Source organism: Aspergillus neoniger (assembly GCF_003184625.1).
Source record: "Aspergillus neoniger CBS 115656 unplaced genomic scaffold BO87scaffold_31, whole genome shotgun sequence".
NCBI classification, from domain to species: Eukaryota; Fungi; Ascomycota; class Eurotiomycetes; order Eurotiales; family Aspergillaceae; genus Aspergillus; species Aspergillus neoniger.
The window spans coordinates 52381-66930 of record NW_020291159.1 but is presented as its reverse complement, the minus strand read 5'-3'; the positions used below and the strand labels follow the sequence as shown (position 1 = coordinate 66930).

Here is a 14550-nt window from a genome sequence, read left to right as displayed (position 1 = left end):
GGAGGAATGTCTAATTCTATGGGGTAGGAGTCAATTCACGAGACTCGGGGTCCCGAAGGAAAGAGAGAAAGAGAGAAAGACAAGATGAAGCGTGTCAAGGATGACAAAGGGAAGGAACTTTGAGGCTTCACCCCCCAAGACGAGGGCCAGGAGGTTGGGGAAGTACGAAACTGGGTACGAACAGGCAAAAATCGAGAAACATTGAAGAAAAGGGTGAAAGGATGGTGTGTGGTGGAATGCCTGCCGGAACGGAGCGTCTCGTCCAGCGCGGAAATGCACGCTTACAACCCGAGACGCGTTCGATAGGCGCCGACGAGGGTCGAGAGCTCCACCACTAAGCTCGCGCAGCCTCGCAACTTGGACCGTCCGAAACTATGCAATGCACTGCTGACTTGGGTGGAAGGGAAGTTTGCCAAAATATGCCAGACTTCGGTTGCTTACAGGTGTGGGAAAAAAAGGTAAATCAACCCTGGCGGCTCCCTGGGTTCCAGCACTCCCCTGCGTGTCTATCGGAGGGAGGAGAGGTGGCTAGTCTATAATCTCGGTATACACAACCCTCGACACCCCAGGCAGGAACGAGGCGCGTCTCCGCGTCTAGGAGTCATGTGCTCCGCGTTTTCTGGTTCGGGCCCCGTGATGGCGCGCCTGATCACGTGGTGTTGGACACCCAGCCTCAGCCAATGACCAGTCGAGGCCTTACCCAAAATAGTAAAGCCATGTGCCCGTTGCAGGGATTTCGTACAGATCGTGACTCGCTATCCCCATCTGGACTAGTGCGTGCGACGTGAACAGTCCTCAACAGGGTGGATGACTTCAACTGCCCCTGATGGCATCCACCAGAATACTACCTACGCAGGCTCGAACTTGGTAAATGGTCTCATCATCGAGCCAGGTACGGGCCCGGAAAATACACCCGGCAAGATGAACCCTCTTTATGGTGTGATAGAAGTCACAACGTGTGGTCCAATCGCCGGTTCCATGGCATCATCACCCCTCATTGCGGTAAGTATATACTTAGTAGCAGCAGTAGCAGTAGTACCCTTCCCCGAACAAACAGTCGCAATTGCGCCCCCAATCCACCATAACAACAGCTGGTCTCTGTTACTCAAATCTCACATTACAATGTAACATTAATGATACAATCCATTAGTCAGGAAATGAGGACAATGACTACTTAAGTGGCGAACGAAACAGCTTAACCCACTATAGAACTTCAAAGAACCATGATGAATACTAATTATTGATATTACGGACCTGAAATGCCAAACCCCAGCCCACTTCTGACATGCCACACATCACCGGTGACAGAACCCTGAAGAACTCACCGACCGATCGGGGGGCTCCACTTATGCACATTCCAAGGTCACCGATATCTGATAGATAGATGGACACATCAGACCGTGCATGACGCAGGTGGATGCCGCCCTGGAATGCACCTCCACCGCCTCCCGAGCACTCTATCGAAGGATAATCTACATGCCAGCCCTGACACACCTGCTTTCACTTAAACTCAGGAGGCTGGGGGTGGGACCCGCCAGGTTTCGTAGGGCCGCCCTTCTTACAAAAGCTAGTTGTCGCCTTACGCGGTCACAAATACGGCGTCCATGCACCCAGATGGTATCAGATCGGTACAGAAAGAGATAAATCCATCTTCAATCATGACATAAACAAAACTACTATACAAGGCATTGCTAGTTTATAACATGACGAGCAAATCTGGCTGCTCACGGGGGGGAATAAGGTAGAAAAGTGCGGCTAGAAAAACGGAAATCAGTGTTACTTTGCAGTAGAGAAGGTAAGGTCTAACCACAATCGTCGCCATCAAGGGAATGGCGACGCGACATATGTGACAGGTGCTATATTTTCCAAGCCACATAGGACAATATAGTAAGATACAGAGAAGAAAGCAACCGCACTGGACAGAAAATCATGAACAGAATGAACAGAGGCATGAAAGTTCTTCTATTTGCGAGCCGACGGGGTTCGATTCAAATTAGCGGATGCGAACCGAATCGTACGGCCACGGCGGGTGGGTGTCGGGCCCTCGACTAGCTTAGTAGAAGACATAGGTGGCGGAGCCGGAGAGAACCTCAACCTGTAGGTGAATGATGATCAGCAAAAGATCCCAGCAAAAAAGAGAGGGAATGAATGCAGGTCACTTACAGTGCAACCGGAGTCGTTGGAGCCAGACTCGGAGTAGAAGGTACCATCCTCATACTTGCAAGAGCCGCTGAGGTTGTCACCCTGGATCTTCACGTTGAAGTCAAGCTTGGTGGTGGTGGTAGGGCTGTTCTGGAACAGAGAAAGCCACTTGCCATCGCTGTAACCGACACCAAGGTTGATAGGAGCCCAGTTGCCGATAGGAGAGCTGCCGTTACCCCACTGGCAACCAGTCTCGGTGGAAACACCCTTGGGGTTAACGTAGTACTGAGCGGAAGTGGTCTCGTTCTCCCACTTGTAGTAGGTGGCGCCGTTGGGGCAAGTCAGGGGGTGGAGCTCGCTGTTGGCAGAGACAGCGAGAGGGATGGTCTCGGATTCGGTACCTGTATACATGATTAATGCCTTTGTTTTGACCCACATGTCGGAAGGGAAGTTCAATTCTTACCAGGGTAGTCGGTACGGCAAACAGCGACCTCCTCGCTCATGGTGTTCTTCACGTGGACACCTCCGACACCCTCAATGCAAAGCTTCTTGGACAGAGACTTGTTGGTAAGGTGGAGCTTGCCGTTCTTGCACTCAATACCACCAACGGACTGGCCGGTAGAACCCTGGGCACTGGGCCACTGGGACTTCTGGTATCCGGCAGGGCAGGCATAGGAGCACATGGCTCCGGAAATGCAGGAATCGCCGGTGACACCGGTAACGATGGTGTCGACAATGTCGTCGACGATGGTCACGTACTGGATACCAGACCAACCGCCAAGGCCAAGGTAGTCGAGGGCAACGGCACCGTATTCAGAGGGGAAGGTGTCGCAGTCAAGCTCGCCATCAGGGAACTCCTTGTCCACACCGGTGGCAGAGGAGGAGCTGCTGCTAGAGCTGCTGGCGGAGGAGCTGGAGGAGGCAGCGGCGTACGAGCTGCTGGTCTTGGTGCTGCTGGTCTTGGTGCTGCTGGTCTTGGTGCTGCTGGAGCTGGAGCTGGAGCTCGACGAGTGCTGGACGGCGACCTCGATGAACTCAGCAGCAGCCTGGACGGAAGCCGTGGGAGTCGGGCTGGTGGTGCTCGAAGCCACAGTAGAAGAAGAGGACTGGCAAACATCCGCAGGCACGTTGCCAGAGAACTTCAAAGTTCCCTTGCGGATACCAGCGCAGGCCTCCTCATAGGTAATGACCTTGCCGTCGAGAACGAAGGTGGTGACGGTAGGACCGGGCACCGTGACGACCTCGGCGTCGGGGGAGCGCTTGTGGTGATGGCGGTGCTGGTGGTGGTGCTGAGCGGACACCAGGGTACCGGCGGTAGCCAGGGTGAGGGCGACAGTATTGAACTTCATCGTGTCGGTAATCTAATTCGCACGGGGTCGCAAGCTGTTCAGTGTTGCGTCAGATTGTGGATCTAATCTATATAAACCACGGGATCCCATATTAGCATGCGCTCAACCTCCATTGACCACAAGCCGGTCTGTTCGATACTAGACACTAGCCATGTATGTGCTTGCTTTCTTCACTGCGTAATGCAAGAGAACGAAGAGCTGCACTGCTATTGTATGTGCTAAGTGATCCCGGGTGTTTCGCGGAGGTGCACATGATAGGAGACATACCAAATTCACAGTAAGCCAGTCGCGCGCTTCTTGCAAAAAATCTGTACACGAATCGAAGTCCTCGTGGGGCAGGGGTTGCTGAAAGTCTGGCAGAGACAAAGCAAGTTGCCTAGAATAGAGTATGAGAGTTAAAGAGTGAAAGAGAAGAGAGAAACAGGTTCCCAAAAGAGCGTACGAGAGAGAAGCTAGTTCTCTCAGGTCGGATAGGAAATCTCGCGAAGGATAGCAGGCGAAGGGCCGAAGATGAAACGCTCTGGGGGGGAAGGGAGGCAAGAAAATGTGGAGGGGGAACTCGAGGGAGAAAAGGGAAATCGGGAGGGAGATGAAGGAGTAAGTAAAGGTTTAGTTCGCGCCGTAGACCAGGGGGGGGGGGGAGGGATTGAGTGGGCAAGAGGCGATAGACTAGCTTAGTGTGGATGTGGGCAGGAGGGACAAGGAAGGCGTGCGCTGACCTTTTTTTTCCAGGGGGTGAACCAAAGGAACCAAGAAAGAGAGTGTGAGAAAGTAAGTGAGAGGAAGAGAGAGAGCGTGGCACTTGGGCCGAATGAGTGGATGGTTAACCAAAAAAGAATAAAATTCACAGGCAGGGAAATAATGGGAATACTAATAAAATAACAAAAATAATCATAATAAATCATCAGGGGGGCCCACAGCCCGAAGGCTCAAGACATCGGGTTGAGTTAGTGTGGGCTGTTAGCCTTTTAGCGTTGGAAATTAGCTTGTAACAGTTGTCCGTATCTGTAGTATCTGCGCGGTATTGTCCTCTTCTCCTTTCGGGGATGGGCAATATTAATCCCTATTTTTGTGTCAAGCTACGGAGTATAGAAAACATTAATGATTGTCGCAGGACGGTAACTCTACTCCCGATGAGAAAATCAGGGACGAACGGGTATGGAGTACTACTATTATGGGACGAGAGCGCGGGAAAGGGTATGAAAGAATCTATCTACGGGCACGGTTTTGAAAAGGGGCGAGAATACTTCTGTAGTAAGAAAGAGAGAGAGATCACTGACAAAAAGATCTCAGACCCGTTTTTTCTTCTCCCTACCGTTGTGATGGTCAGGCGATGGACAGGGGGGGCGCGGCACTGGAGAAAGAAGGCCAAGAAACCACCGGGGTTAAAATAAAAAAAGTCAACATGGACGGCGCAACGTGAGTCGTGAGAACCGCTGAGAATTGCAGCTGTGAGTGGAGACAAGTGGATAGAATAGACAGGAACCGCCTGGGCTCTGGAACACTGGGCCAGCAAGCCAGCAGCAGCCTTGGGGCTTTTCTGGGCCACGGCGGTGATTTTGCCCTTTGAAACCCTTACGTTTTTTTCATCTTCTGCTGGTTTCTCTTTCTTTTTTTGTGTTTTGGGGCCTTCCTGTTCCTGAAAGTGAGTTTGGCGTTTACCGAAATTACTGTGTCTCGCTGGCCACTCATAACCGGCTCTCGGGCACCAGCCGGTGGGCCATCAAACCTTCTCCCCGGTCAGGTACACCAATCATCGGGTCCTGTGCTGCCGAACCATTGCTACAATTTGGCCTACCAGGGAATGTCTCATGTCGGATCTCAATGTTGGCCTGCAGTAGGGGGAGTACTGTAAGTAATATTAGCAGTTTAGCACTCACCTACTTACTTTCTACCAGTAGTCCTCGACTGAGTCTGCTCACTGTTCCAGTCGGGTTTGACGGGCGGTAAAGATATTTTCAGCCCCGAAACCATGACCCAGCCTACTTTGTACTTCCCTCATCAAGTGTTCCATAAGTACACCTTTGTTGGTTGAATGGAACGGGGCCAATTCATCAATCAATCAATCCATCAATCTGGCTGACACATCTCCCCGGCGGAGTGCGGGAATTCCCTCCATCTGATTCTGATGTCACCGATTCCCCTCATGTTCGAGCAATTAGGCGAAGTGGCTGCCTAATTTATGATCATATTGTTCTATCCGTTGCTGCGTCGTCAATGTTCTCATCATATACCCCGCCTGCGACGATATACTTACAAATGATTTATCTCGGCCTGGTGCCCACTTTTTATAGTAGTAATAGACAGTGCACATCATGCAGAACAATATTAAGAGTGTCTCTCACTTCCCTTCCTACGATCTGGCCTGGAACAGGTGACTTCTCTTACGGCCTGGTTTCCACCGACTAGAGCCCGTTGCGGAGCACGCAGACGTTAATCTCAACTTGCAGAATGACTACCTGAGACCCTGGCTTCGTCAGGACTGGTTGCTCATCCCACATGTTGTCATTTCAATACAAGGAATCTTTCAGAGATGTTTTCACGATGCCGTTGACTTGATCAGTACTTAGTCTTAAGTAGTAAGTAGTTTGTTGTTGGTATATTATTGGCTATTGGTTTTAATTAGAGACATTACCGCCTCTTGAGGAAAGAGGAAGCCGAGCGCTATCCAATACACTACACGTCTCATTTACATAGCATCCTGGAACAACTGTCTATCTACACAATACCACTACTACCAACAACGATGCGGTATCTCGCAGCCTTGTGTTCATTGGTTGTCCGACCACGGGTACATACGCAGGTACAGAGTACACCTGGTCCAAACGGATATCTTCCTGCATATGTAGTAGACGTGGCAAGGTACCCCCGACAAGGCGACGCTACCTGACATGGTCAGGTGTCTATTGGTATTATATGCTACAATCGCGGAATCTTTCATCTGAATCTCATTGGTAGCGCCCCTCTTGTATTCTTCGCGACTTGACACATGTTTAAATCATCTTTGATGGGTTCGGCGTTGGTAGCAGTGTAGCTCAGGCGCCAAAGATCCCACATAGATATCTGCCGAGAGTCATCGGAGGATTTCGAACATCTATCCCCGCCCTACCGGTATTCTCTTCACCACTGTTTGACTGGTCGTTAGCTTGACACGCAGATCCCATGATAACTGTGTTGGTTATCTGTTCAAGTGCGACACTCGTTGTTTGGTCCAATTTGGCCTCCTTTAATGATATCTGGCCCTTGCAGGCGATGCTGAGTCGTGTCAGCCTGTACTACGGCCTCTACGGAATCTAGTGTCTTCAAACTCCCAGGTCTTTTTTTTCCATCGGCGTTGCGATAGAGTAACCATCAACCTTGCCGTTTTCGCTCCACGCCAGTGATAAGTGCCATCGCATATTCTTCGTCTGAGTTTGCTTGGTATTAATCAGAATTTCGCCAACAGACTGGTCGGGTATGCTGCGGTGTTGTCGTGAGTTTCGGTGTTGCGCCCAACCAAACAGCATTGTTGTTGTCGCCCGGCTATTGTACAAGTCCTACCTGGCCAAGACTGTCATTAAACCTAGCGTCCAGCTAATTGGTTGTGGAGGGGATATCCCTATTTACATGGATTCCTTTGCGTTGAGGCACCTCAGGCACCAAACAGTAATACGAGAGAGCAGCCTATGAGACCAAGAAAGCAGGCGAGGATCTCCTGGATTGACACCACCAGCCTCTTTCCAAAGGTCCTTTCAGGCTTTCAGCCCCTCAGCCCCCGGGCCAAGTCTTCTCCCTGGTCATTGCGCCCGCAACCAAGGGGTTCTGGAGTCTGACGGACCCTTTTGCGATAGATTACTATTGGACCCCTGACTGAGACTGCACCGGTAGATACCAAGTGGTAATCATACCGTATGAGCGGTGACGGTGTCTACTTACTAACTAGTACTCCATACTGACCAACCAACTAAATCTACACTAACCACTCCAACTACTCCGTATTAAGCCAGTGATGGATCCGCCCCATCCCATCCATGCTTATCGCCGCATAAAGTGAAAAGAGACACAGCGCGAAAAAAAGTGAATCTCGTCCGATGGCGTCCTGGTCCAAAAGCTTGGCAACTGGAGACTCCAACCCCCAATGCGGCCAAGACCGACTCATTAGCACCGGTTAACACGGAGCTCACAACAAAAGGGAGAAGCGCGGTAGTTACTGGCTGCTGGTTTGCTTGCGCGGCTTGTATCCGCCGTTTACGTACTCAGTTGATGCTAAGTGCCTGCGAAGAAGCCTATCTATCGGATATGCCTATCACTTCAACCAATCTGATAGTAGTCATCGCTGCTTCTCCGCATTCTGGATGGGTGAACCGAGGAGGGGATCGGAGCGCTCAATCAAATTAGGTGGAGTGGGTGGTGCGGTGCCTTTCTGCATGTTCAACTGCTCGATAAACAATCACCAGAGTTATTTGGCGGCCTATAGTGGGGACAAGAAGCTTTTGGACCTTACATGATTGATCGTTCTTCCTGAGCCCAGTCCGGAGAGTTGGAACGTTCTTGAATGGACAAGTCCACGGGTGAAGCCCAGTCACTACGCCCAACTCGGTATCTCGACGACAGCTCACAACTTACTTCCACGCATCCGCCTCGCCCGTGTCTCCTCCTGTGGACTAATAGTCTCCTCCCACCCGCCATATTGACATTCGACTATTGAATTCTTATATCGAACTAATCTCCCAACGCATCAGCTATTGACGTGTCCCCGTCCAAAATGTGGTACCAGAGATGATGCTGTATTGGTGTGTTCTACCAATGATTCGCCGACTTGAGAGTCTCTTTCTTCCGATTAGTCACTTGACGTCGGGAATGCAGACGTCTATGGGATGCGCGCTGAACGGAGTAACAGCAAGCAACTAAAGCCGGAACTGTTTCAGGCACCGATGTCTTTGTCCTATCATTGTTCAGCTGTACCTGAGCCATCCCAAGTTCCGTTACTTTCTCCGCCATTCCACTAGATTTAATCCGACGGAGACAGTTGGAGCAATTGTCTGGTTTCCGCCCCGTCCAGCCGAATTGAATAGTTAGCTTGGAGCAAAGAATATCGCTGCATCCTGTTCACCGGTCAGACGTCACGCACGGTGCCTAATTAATGAACATCGGCAGCCATCTGGAGAATCATTGACTCAAGATTGGGTTCGATACTTGCAACTACTACTACTACTACTACCCCTTAAGTGCAAATAGGGGTTTCCGAGCCTCTCCTGGACGGATGGCTCGGGCTGAGCGGTTGATACCCACAACGTTAAACTAGATGCGAGGCTTGTTCGTTATCTTCTGAATGTCGCTGTGGAGTGGTTGGGACTGTCGACTGTTACTAACAATCAGCAGTTAGGCCAATAGTTGCATCCGTTGCGGGATTGGCCGGATTCACACTAATGAGCCTTCTCCAATCGCATGCTTGAGTGACTCAATGACTGACGTCTCATGTCTTTGTTAACTAATGATGTGTCGGTGTCAGAGCAGGCTCTGTTGTTTCTTTATCCGCTGTTTACAGGTCATGAATTTAGAAGCAAACAACATGCACACATCCTTGCGACAGCCTGACTGGCTCATTGCCTTGTCGCCTTGAATTCTAGGCCTCGATTGCACTATCTTGGCTGTACAGTTGCAACACAAAGCAACCACAAATGAACAATGGCGGCCTTCAATACAAAGTCGTTACTATACAGCATGTGGGATTCTGGAACCCTTGGCAGTCCCACGATGTTCGCGTCCATGGGTACATGCAAGGGACTCTTGAACAACCCGCCTATCGCGGAACCTATCCGGAACTTGGCCCGTGAGAAATTAAGTTTGCCATGCTGCTGGGTACTTGGTTGTCTTTCACAGGTGGCTTGGCGATTGTTCTAATGGGAGACATGAGAGTAGCCGAGTGAATAAAGAATCTCTTGTGCTGACTTGAGCAGAGACTTTATCGGACATTTTGACCATCAAGTCTAGCGAACAATGGCACAACGTGAATCAAAGTCGACAATGATGGCTCGATGACTCATATCCCTCGCCTTCGACCCCGTGCAGATCCTGTGTTATGATGCAATATGCAAGTCTTTATTTCCTCCGATGCAAGAGACGACTGTGCCTTGGAACGGATAATACCCGGAAGCCTGCGGCCTGGAAGCGAGGCAGATGTGGCAATACCAACCTCTTCACTGGCGTGGGGATTTGATCCGGAACGCGATTGCATGAGCAGCCCATGCTTGCAGAGGGACTATCGTGGTATGAAGGCAGATGCGAGGGCTGGATCGCAAAGTAAGTTTGAACCGGGGACGCATCGAAGTCAGTGGCAAGGCAAGGGAGAAGACCAGTACTTTTGCCGACGACAACGCCCAGAACCTTTCCATTCTTTCGAAAGTGAGCAGCCTATCGCTGTTTGAGATTATCCCAGCCGGACCAATAGCATTGCTCTGTACACTGTTCAGGCAGGAAGCGACTGACGGTTTTGCCATGCTATTCACAGTCCAAAGTTTACTCTATAACTGGGTATATCGGCTCCACTGGCCAATACGGCCACTCAAAATTGTGACTGTCTTTGGCTCAGACTGTAAAGGCGAACAACTGACCCAGCAGAGACATGTATTGCAGCATTTCACTCTAATCGGTAGGCAAATCACTCCGTGTGAACGTGATCTAGTCATAGCATTGTCTATCCCCACATGGCCTAGCTATTCGCACTGGATACGCTCACTGAAGAGACAGAATCATCTCTACTCTACGTACTTCAATAATATCAGCATTCTTTTCATGCAGTACACAATGCACATCGCCGGTGCCAACTCAACGAAGATTCCCTCTGCCCTTGTCGCGAAGTCGGTGCTCTCACCGATGCTTTCAACCCGCTCCTTCTTTGGCGATTGTTGCATTGGATGCTCACTTACTTTTATGTGAGAGAGAAGCCGACAGTCAGTGAAGAAGTGACGTCCAGATTCCACCATCCGTCTCCATGACGGTCTGTGCAGTCCTTGTTAACAAGCTTGTAGTTCTCTCTTCAAGCTCGGCGGTGTTTCATGCATTGTTGACCACCACAAGGGATCAGAGAACGACGATAAGATAGATGAGATAGGAACTGTCCAGCTGAAAATGCAGGGACTGATCGAAATTTGCTACCTTTCAGTTGGTGCATCCAGATCTGCTCTAGCCGGGATTTCCCCATAAAGCCGATATGGTTTGATGTCAATGCTGAATGGTCAAACAGTGAGAAAACCGGCCTAATGGCCATATAACATTATAAGGTTATCTTTCTATGTAGTAAGATGATGAGAGAAGGCATGGGGGTTCTTTAAGATTAGTTGTGTTGTCGACTCAATGTGTAGACCATCGATATTGAACCCTCGGCATTATTTCTCGATCGCCGAATGCCACTTCGTCAACTGGCGGCGTTGTACGACCATCTCCTTACAAGTATATACTCGTCTGAGAAGTAGTTAGAGTCACTGACAATCAATAAGACGTGCTTAATAGCCTATATCACCCCCGGTTATATTGTAGTTGGTAGAGAGGATTGACATGTGAATAATTACTTCCCACTATAACTAGTCCCCTTCTACTACTTGGACTTGTACCATCGCCGAACCACCAACCACTGCATAAACCCTCGAACCCCGATCACAACATACCATCTCAATAAATCCCATGTAAAACCACCCATGACGTAAAAGCACAATCCAAAACAACATCTCCATCACCAACCGAGCATATCCGCGCCTGCATCGCACCGAGGCAGACGCTAAGCCGAAGACTCCGACGGATCGGCGACACAAGCTTGGCGGGAAATCCGACGATAACCTTAGTTCTGCTTCTTCTTCCTCTCCGCCTTCAAATGACTCCTCTCCCCTCTTGACCACCACCATCCTCCCCCTCACCCCCAGATTAAGAGACAGATATATACACAGAATACAATACAATCATGCTCCTTCCGCAGGCAAGACTCTCCGCCTTGCGCGCCCTCCGTGCCACAACAGCACCCCGCTCCAGCATCACCACCACCTCCGCGCTTGCCCGCCTTCTCTCCACCCTCGCCGTCCTCGAACAGCGCGATGGCAAGCTCCAGTCCTCCTCCTTGTCCGCTATCGCTGCGGCTCAGAAGCTCGGTGGTCCCGTGACAGCCTTTGTGGCGGGTGCTGGTGTGAAGGGTACCTCTGCTGCCGAGGCGGCGCAGATTAAGGGCCTGGACAAGGTGTTGGCGGTGGAGAATGAGGCTTATGAGAAGGTACTTCAATTGCTTTTTTACCTTGTTGGATAAAGTAAATGGGGAGGGTAAGTGCTGACGAGTTATGGTATAGGGCCTCCCCGAGAACTACGCCCCGTTGCTCGTCGAGAACATCAAGAAGGGAGAATTCACGCACGTCGTGGCTGGCCACTCGGCGTTCGGAAAGAGTCTTCTGCCTCGTGTTGCTGCTCTGTTGGATGTGCAGCAGGTTTCGGATATCACGGGCATCGAGAGCGAAGATAGTATGTCTTCTTTACCTTGCCAATTCCGGGCGTGGGAATTTGCTCCGGTGTCGGAGACACACCATTCATGTACAGCAGTATACTAACGAGCTAACTTAACAGCCTTCGTCCGCCCCATCTACGCCGGTAACGCTATCCTGACCGTCCAGTCCACCGACCCCATCAAGGTCCTCACCGTCCGCGGCACCTCCTTCCAAGGCGTCGAGACCACCGGCGGCAGCGCCTCCGTCACCGAGGGTGTCGACCCCAACACCCCCGCCCAAACCGAATGGGTGTCCGAGGAACTCGCCAAGTCTGAGCGTCCGGACCTTGGTACCGCCAGCCGCGTCGTCTCCGGTGGTCGTGGTCTCAAGTCCAAGGAGGAGTTTGACCGCGTCATCGTTCCTCTGGCTGATACATTGGGCGCTGCCATTGGTGCTTCCCGTGCTGCTGTGGACAGTGGCTTCGCGGATAACAGTCTGCAGGTCGGACAGACGGGTAAGAACGTCGCACCGCAGTTGTACCTGTGTGCCGGTATCTCGGGTGCTATCCAGCACTTGGCGGGTATGAAGGATAGTAAGGTCATCGCTGCGATCAACAAGGACCCCGATGCGCCCATCTTCCAGGTTGCGGATGTTGGTCTGGTTGGGGATCTGTTTGAGAAGGTTCCTGAGTTGACGGAGAAGCTGAAGCAGTGATTAATTCATGTTCATGTTTGTGCTTTTGTATGATGTGGGTGGGAAGGTGAGGTGATAGATATACCAATGCCATTATGTATTATGTTGTACGCCTGTTCAAGCATCGTCTGAACTTCATGGTAAGAACCCGAACTACAAGACACTACGATCAGAACACCAACACGTCTATACATAACTTTTATTCGACCAAGGGTATTGATTAAGCCCCGATGTATGAACAAGAAGAAAGAAACGAACACGCGCCGCCGGAGTAAAACACAAAAGAGACACCCATTGCTATTCAATACAGCCCGGACATAAACCCAGCAAAAGCAGTTTGTCAATCAAGAAGTCGACTTTCTCTTCTTCTTACCAGCACCAGTCGCCGCCGGCGGAACCGCCACCGCACCATCCTCCAACGCCTTAGCCTTCTGCTTCTGAAGCTTCTCCTTCCTAGCAGCCAACGACAGCGTCTCATCATCCTGAGCAGCCTTAGCCTTAGCCTTCTTGGTCTTCTTCGGCGCCTCCTCAATCACCTTCTCCTCCTCAGCATCACCAATCTGCTTGCGCTTCTTACCCGCCTCAACAGCAGGAGTCTGCTCCTCCTCCTCCTCAACAACATCCCCATCCTCAACCCACAACTCACTAGCCAACCAAATCGGCATAGCCATCGTATTAGCCCCCTTAATATGCAACGCCTTAATATTCCTCCACCCCTTGGTGACAAACTTCTCCGTCAACCCCTTCACAACAGCCTCTACATTCTCCGCCACCTGCTTAGCCGAGAACTTACTCGACCCAACACGAATCGCCGCCGTCGTAGCAGGCGCCAAATGCACCGGCGCACAATTCAACGCCTTCTCAATCTCCTTAGCCACAATCGCCGGCGTCGCAAACGCACTCTCCTTATCCCCCTCACCCTCCACCTTCCTAGCATTCCGAACCTTCGGATCCTTCTTCACCTTCTTCCCATCGACCTTCTCAATCTCCGCAATCCGCACCGGAATCGGCCTCTTACTACTCTTATAGAAAACCTTGCCGAGCGTATTCACCAACCGCATAATAATCCGATCATCAGCCAGGAACACATCGTGTTCAGCGAGGAGTTGTCTCCGGCTCTCGAAACTCTTGTACCGATCCTTCAGCTTCGAGTATCCGATTACCCGCTCGATGCGCGACGACAAGTGTGCAGGGAACGACGGGTCCGTGACGATGTTCTTCACGCTGCGCTGGGGGTCCGCGGTGATGAGACAGATGCTGAGGGAGGGAGAGGCGTTCAGGCTGTGCGGAATCGGGATCTTGCCTGGCTTCAGACGGTTCTTGTCCACGATGTGCTTCTTCGTTGTCAAGACCAGCCAGATCGCTTCGTTGTGCAGAGCGCTGCCTTCTTCCGCGTCGCTGTCGTCGTTGTCGCCGATAAGGGTCTTCTTCGTGGCCGTCTTTTCTTTCTCGTCTTGCTTGGTCGCGATGTGTTTCAGGAGGGCCGTGGAGGCACGGGAGACCTGTTCGAATATATTAGTATTATTATTTAGAGATATTCTGTAGATGTATGTATTGGGAGATGTGGAATTTATATGCAGTACATGCATGAGAATTGGTGAAAGGAGGCTTACCTGAGTCTTCTCCAACTGGTAGGGTGAACCCGAGGTCACCTTCGTCGTTAGCGCCGTCGAAGACACCATTGTTGCGATATGCTGGGAGGAGTTGGTGCAAGTGCAAATGTCGCGATGGGTCTCGATCTCGGGGATATTTTTCTATCATTAAAAAAAAAATTCATGGGAAGGCGGTCGCTCGTTCTGCCGGCTTGGCGGCTTGCTTAGTCATGACCATTATCGAGATGGTCATGTGATCGATCGATATGTTGGTTATAAACTATCATTCAACTGTAACTATAGAAGTTCTTCGAATGAATAAACGCTTTA

General features: G+C 50.9%; 5 protein-coding genes across 5 annotated transcripts; 3 read left to right on the top strand and 2 right to left on the bottom strand.

Moving 5' to 3' along the window:
* The first annotated feature begins 866 nt into the window (after positions 1-866).
* BO87DRAFT_138194 (uncharacterized protein) lies at positions 867-1201 on the top strand. Its single transcript, XM_025618093.1, has one exon. The coding sequence runs from the start codon at positions 922-924 to the stop codon at positions 1126-1128; it is 207 nt and encodes a 68-aa protein (XP_025476532.1). The 5' UTR covers positions 867-921; the 3' UTR covers positions 1129-1201.
* Positions 1202-1625: 424 nt separating this feature from the next.
* On the bottom strand, positions 1626-3878 carry sun1 (SUN family protein UTH1). The gene is made up of 4 exons (XM_025623978.1): positions 3759-3878; positions 2606-3558; positions 2164-2543; positions 1626-2095 (listed from the first exon to the last, which is right to left on the bottom strand). The coding sequence occupies exons 2-4, from the start codon at positions 3489-3491 to the stop codon at positions 2054-2056; spliced, it is 1308 nt and encodes a 435-aa protein (XP_025476531.1). The 5' UTR covers positions 3492-3558; positions 3759-3878; the 3' UTR covers positions 1626-2053.
* A 5590-nt stretch (positions 3879-9468) lies between these two features.
* On the top strand, positions 9469-10459 carry BO87DRAFT_138082 (uncharacterized protein). Its single transcript, XM_025618092.1, has 2 exons — positions 9469-9875; positions 9982-10459. The coding sequence occupies exons 1-2, from the start codon at positions 9563-9565 to the stop codon at positions 10407-10409; spliced, it is 741 nt and encodes a 246-aa protein (XP_025476530.1). The 5' UTR covers positions 9469-9562; the 3' UTR covers positions 10410-10459.
* Positions 10460-11341: 882 nt separating this feature from the next.
* Positions 11342-12738, top strand: BO87DRAFT_379209 (electron transfer flavoprotein subunit alpha/FixB family protein). The gene is made up of 3 exons (XM_025623977.1): positions 11342-11730; positions 11804-11972; positions 12075-12738. The coding sequence occupies exons 1-3, from the start codon at positions 11428-11430 to the stop codon at positions 12647-12649; spliced, it is 1047 nt and encodes a 348-aa protein (XP_025476529.1). The 5' UTR covers positions 11342-11427; the 3' UTR covers positions 12650-12738.
* A 71-nt stretch (positions 12739-12809) lies between these two features.
* Positions 12810-14372, bottom strand: BO87DRAFT_365414 (uncharacterized protein). Its single transcript, XM_025621795.1, has 2 exons — positions 14242-14372; positions 12810-14130 (listed from the first exon to the last, which is right to left on the bottom strand). Exons 1-2 carry the CDS (start codon positions 14308-14310, stop codon positions 12973-12975), a joined length of 1227 nt encoding a protein of 408 aa, XP_025476528.1. The 5' UTR covers positions 14311-14372; the 3' UTR covers positions 12810-12972.
* Between the last annotated feature and the right edge of the window lie 178 nt (positions 14373-14550).

What these genes read in the sequence shown, in the direction of transcription:
- BO87DRAFT_138194 (XM_025618093.1), top strand. Translation starts at nt 922, where the DNA reads ATGAACCCTCTTTATGGTGTGATAGAAGTCACAACGTGTGGTCCAATC.
- sun1 (XM_025623978.1), bottom strand. Translation starts at nt 3,491, where the DNA reads ATGAAGTTCAATACTGTCGCCCTCACCCTGGCTACCGCCGGTACCCTG. An exon ending in TTGCCGTACCGACTACCCTG is followed by an intron (nt 2,544 to 2,605) that starts GTAAGAATTGAA and finishes TCATGTATACAG; the next exon opens with GTACCGAATCCGAGACCATC. An exon ending in CCAACGACTCCGGTTGCACT is followed by an intron (nt 2,096 to 2,163) that starts GTAAGTGACCTG and finishes ATTCACCTACAG; the next exon opens with GTTGAGGTTCTCTCCGGCTC.
- BO87DRAFT_138082 (XM_025618092.1), top strand. Translation starts at nt 9,563, where the DNA reads ATGCAAGTCTTTATTTCCTCCGATGCAAGAGACGACTGTGCCTTGGAA. An exon ending in ACCTTTCCATTCTTTCGAAA is followed by an intron (nt 9,876 to 9,981) that starts GTGAGCAGCCTA and finishes TGCTATTCACAG; the next exon opens with TCCAAAGTTTACTCTATAAC.
- BO87DRAFT_379209 (XM_025623977.1), top strand. Translation starts at nt 11,428, where the DNA reads ATGCTCCTTCCGCAGGCAAGACTCTCCGCCTTGCGCGCCCTCCGTGCC. An exon ending in AGAATGAGGCTTATGAGAAG is followed by an intron (nt 11,731 to 11,803) that starts GTACTTCAATTG and finishes GTTATGGTATAG; the next exon opens with GGCCTCCCCGAGAACTACGC. An exon ending in GGGCATCGAGAGCGAAGATA is followed by an intron (nt 11,973 to 12,074) that starts GTATGTCTTCTT and finishes CTAACTTAACAG; the next exon opens with CCTTCGTCCGCCCCATCTAC.
- BO87DRAFT_365414 (XM_025621795.1), bottom strand. Translation starts at nt 14,310, where the DNA reads ATGGTGTCTTCGACGGCGCTAACGACGAAGGTGACCTCGGGTTCACCC. An exon ending in ACCAGTTGGAGAAGACTCAG is followed by an intron (nt 14,131 to 14,241) that starts GTAAGCCTCCTT and finishes ATATTCGAACAG; the next exon opens with GTCTCCCGTGCCTCCACGGC.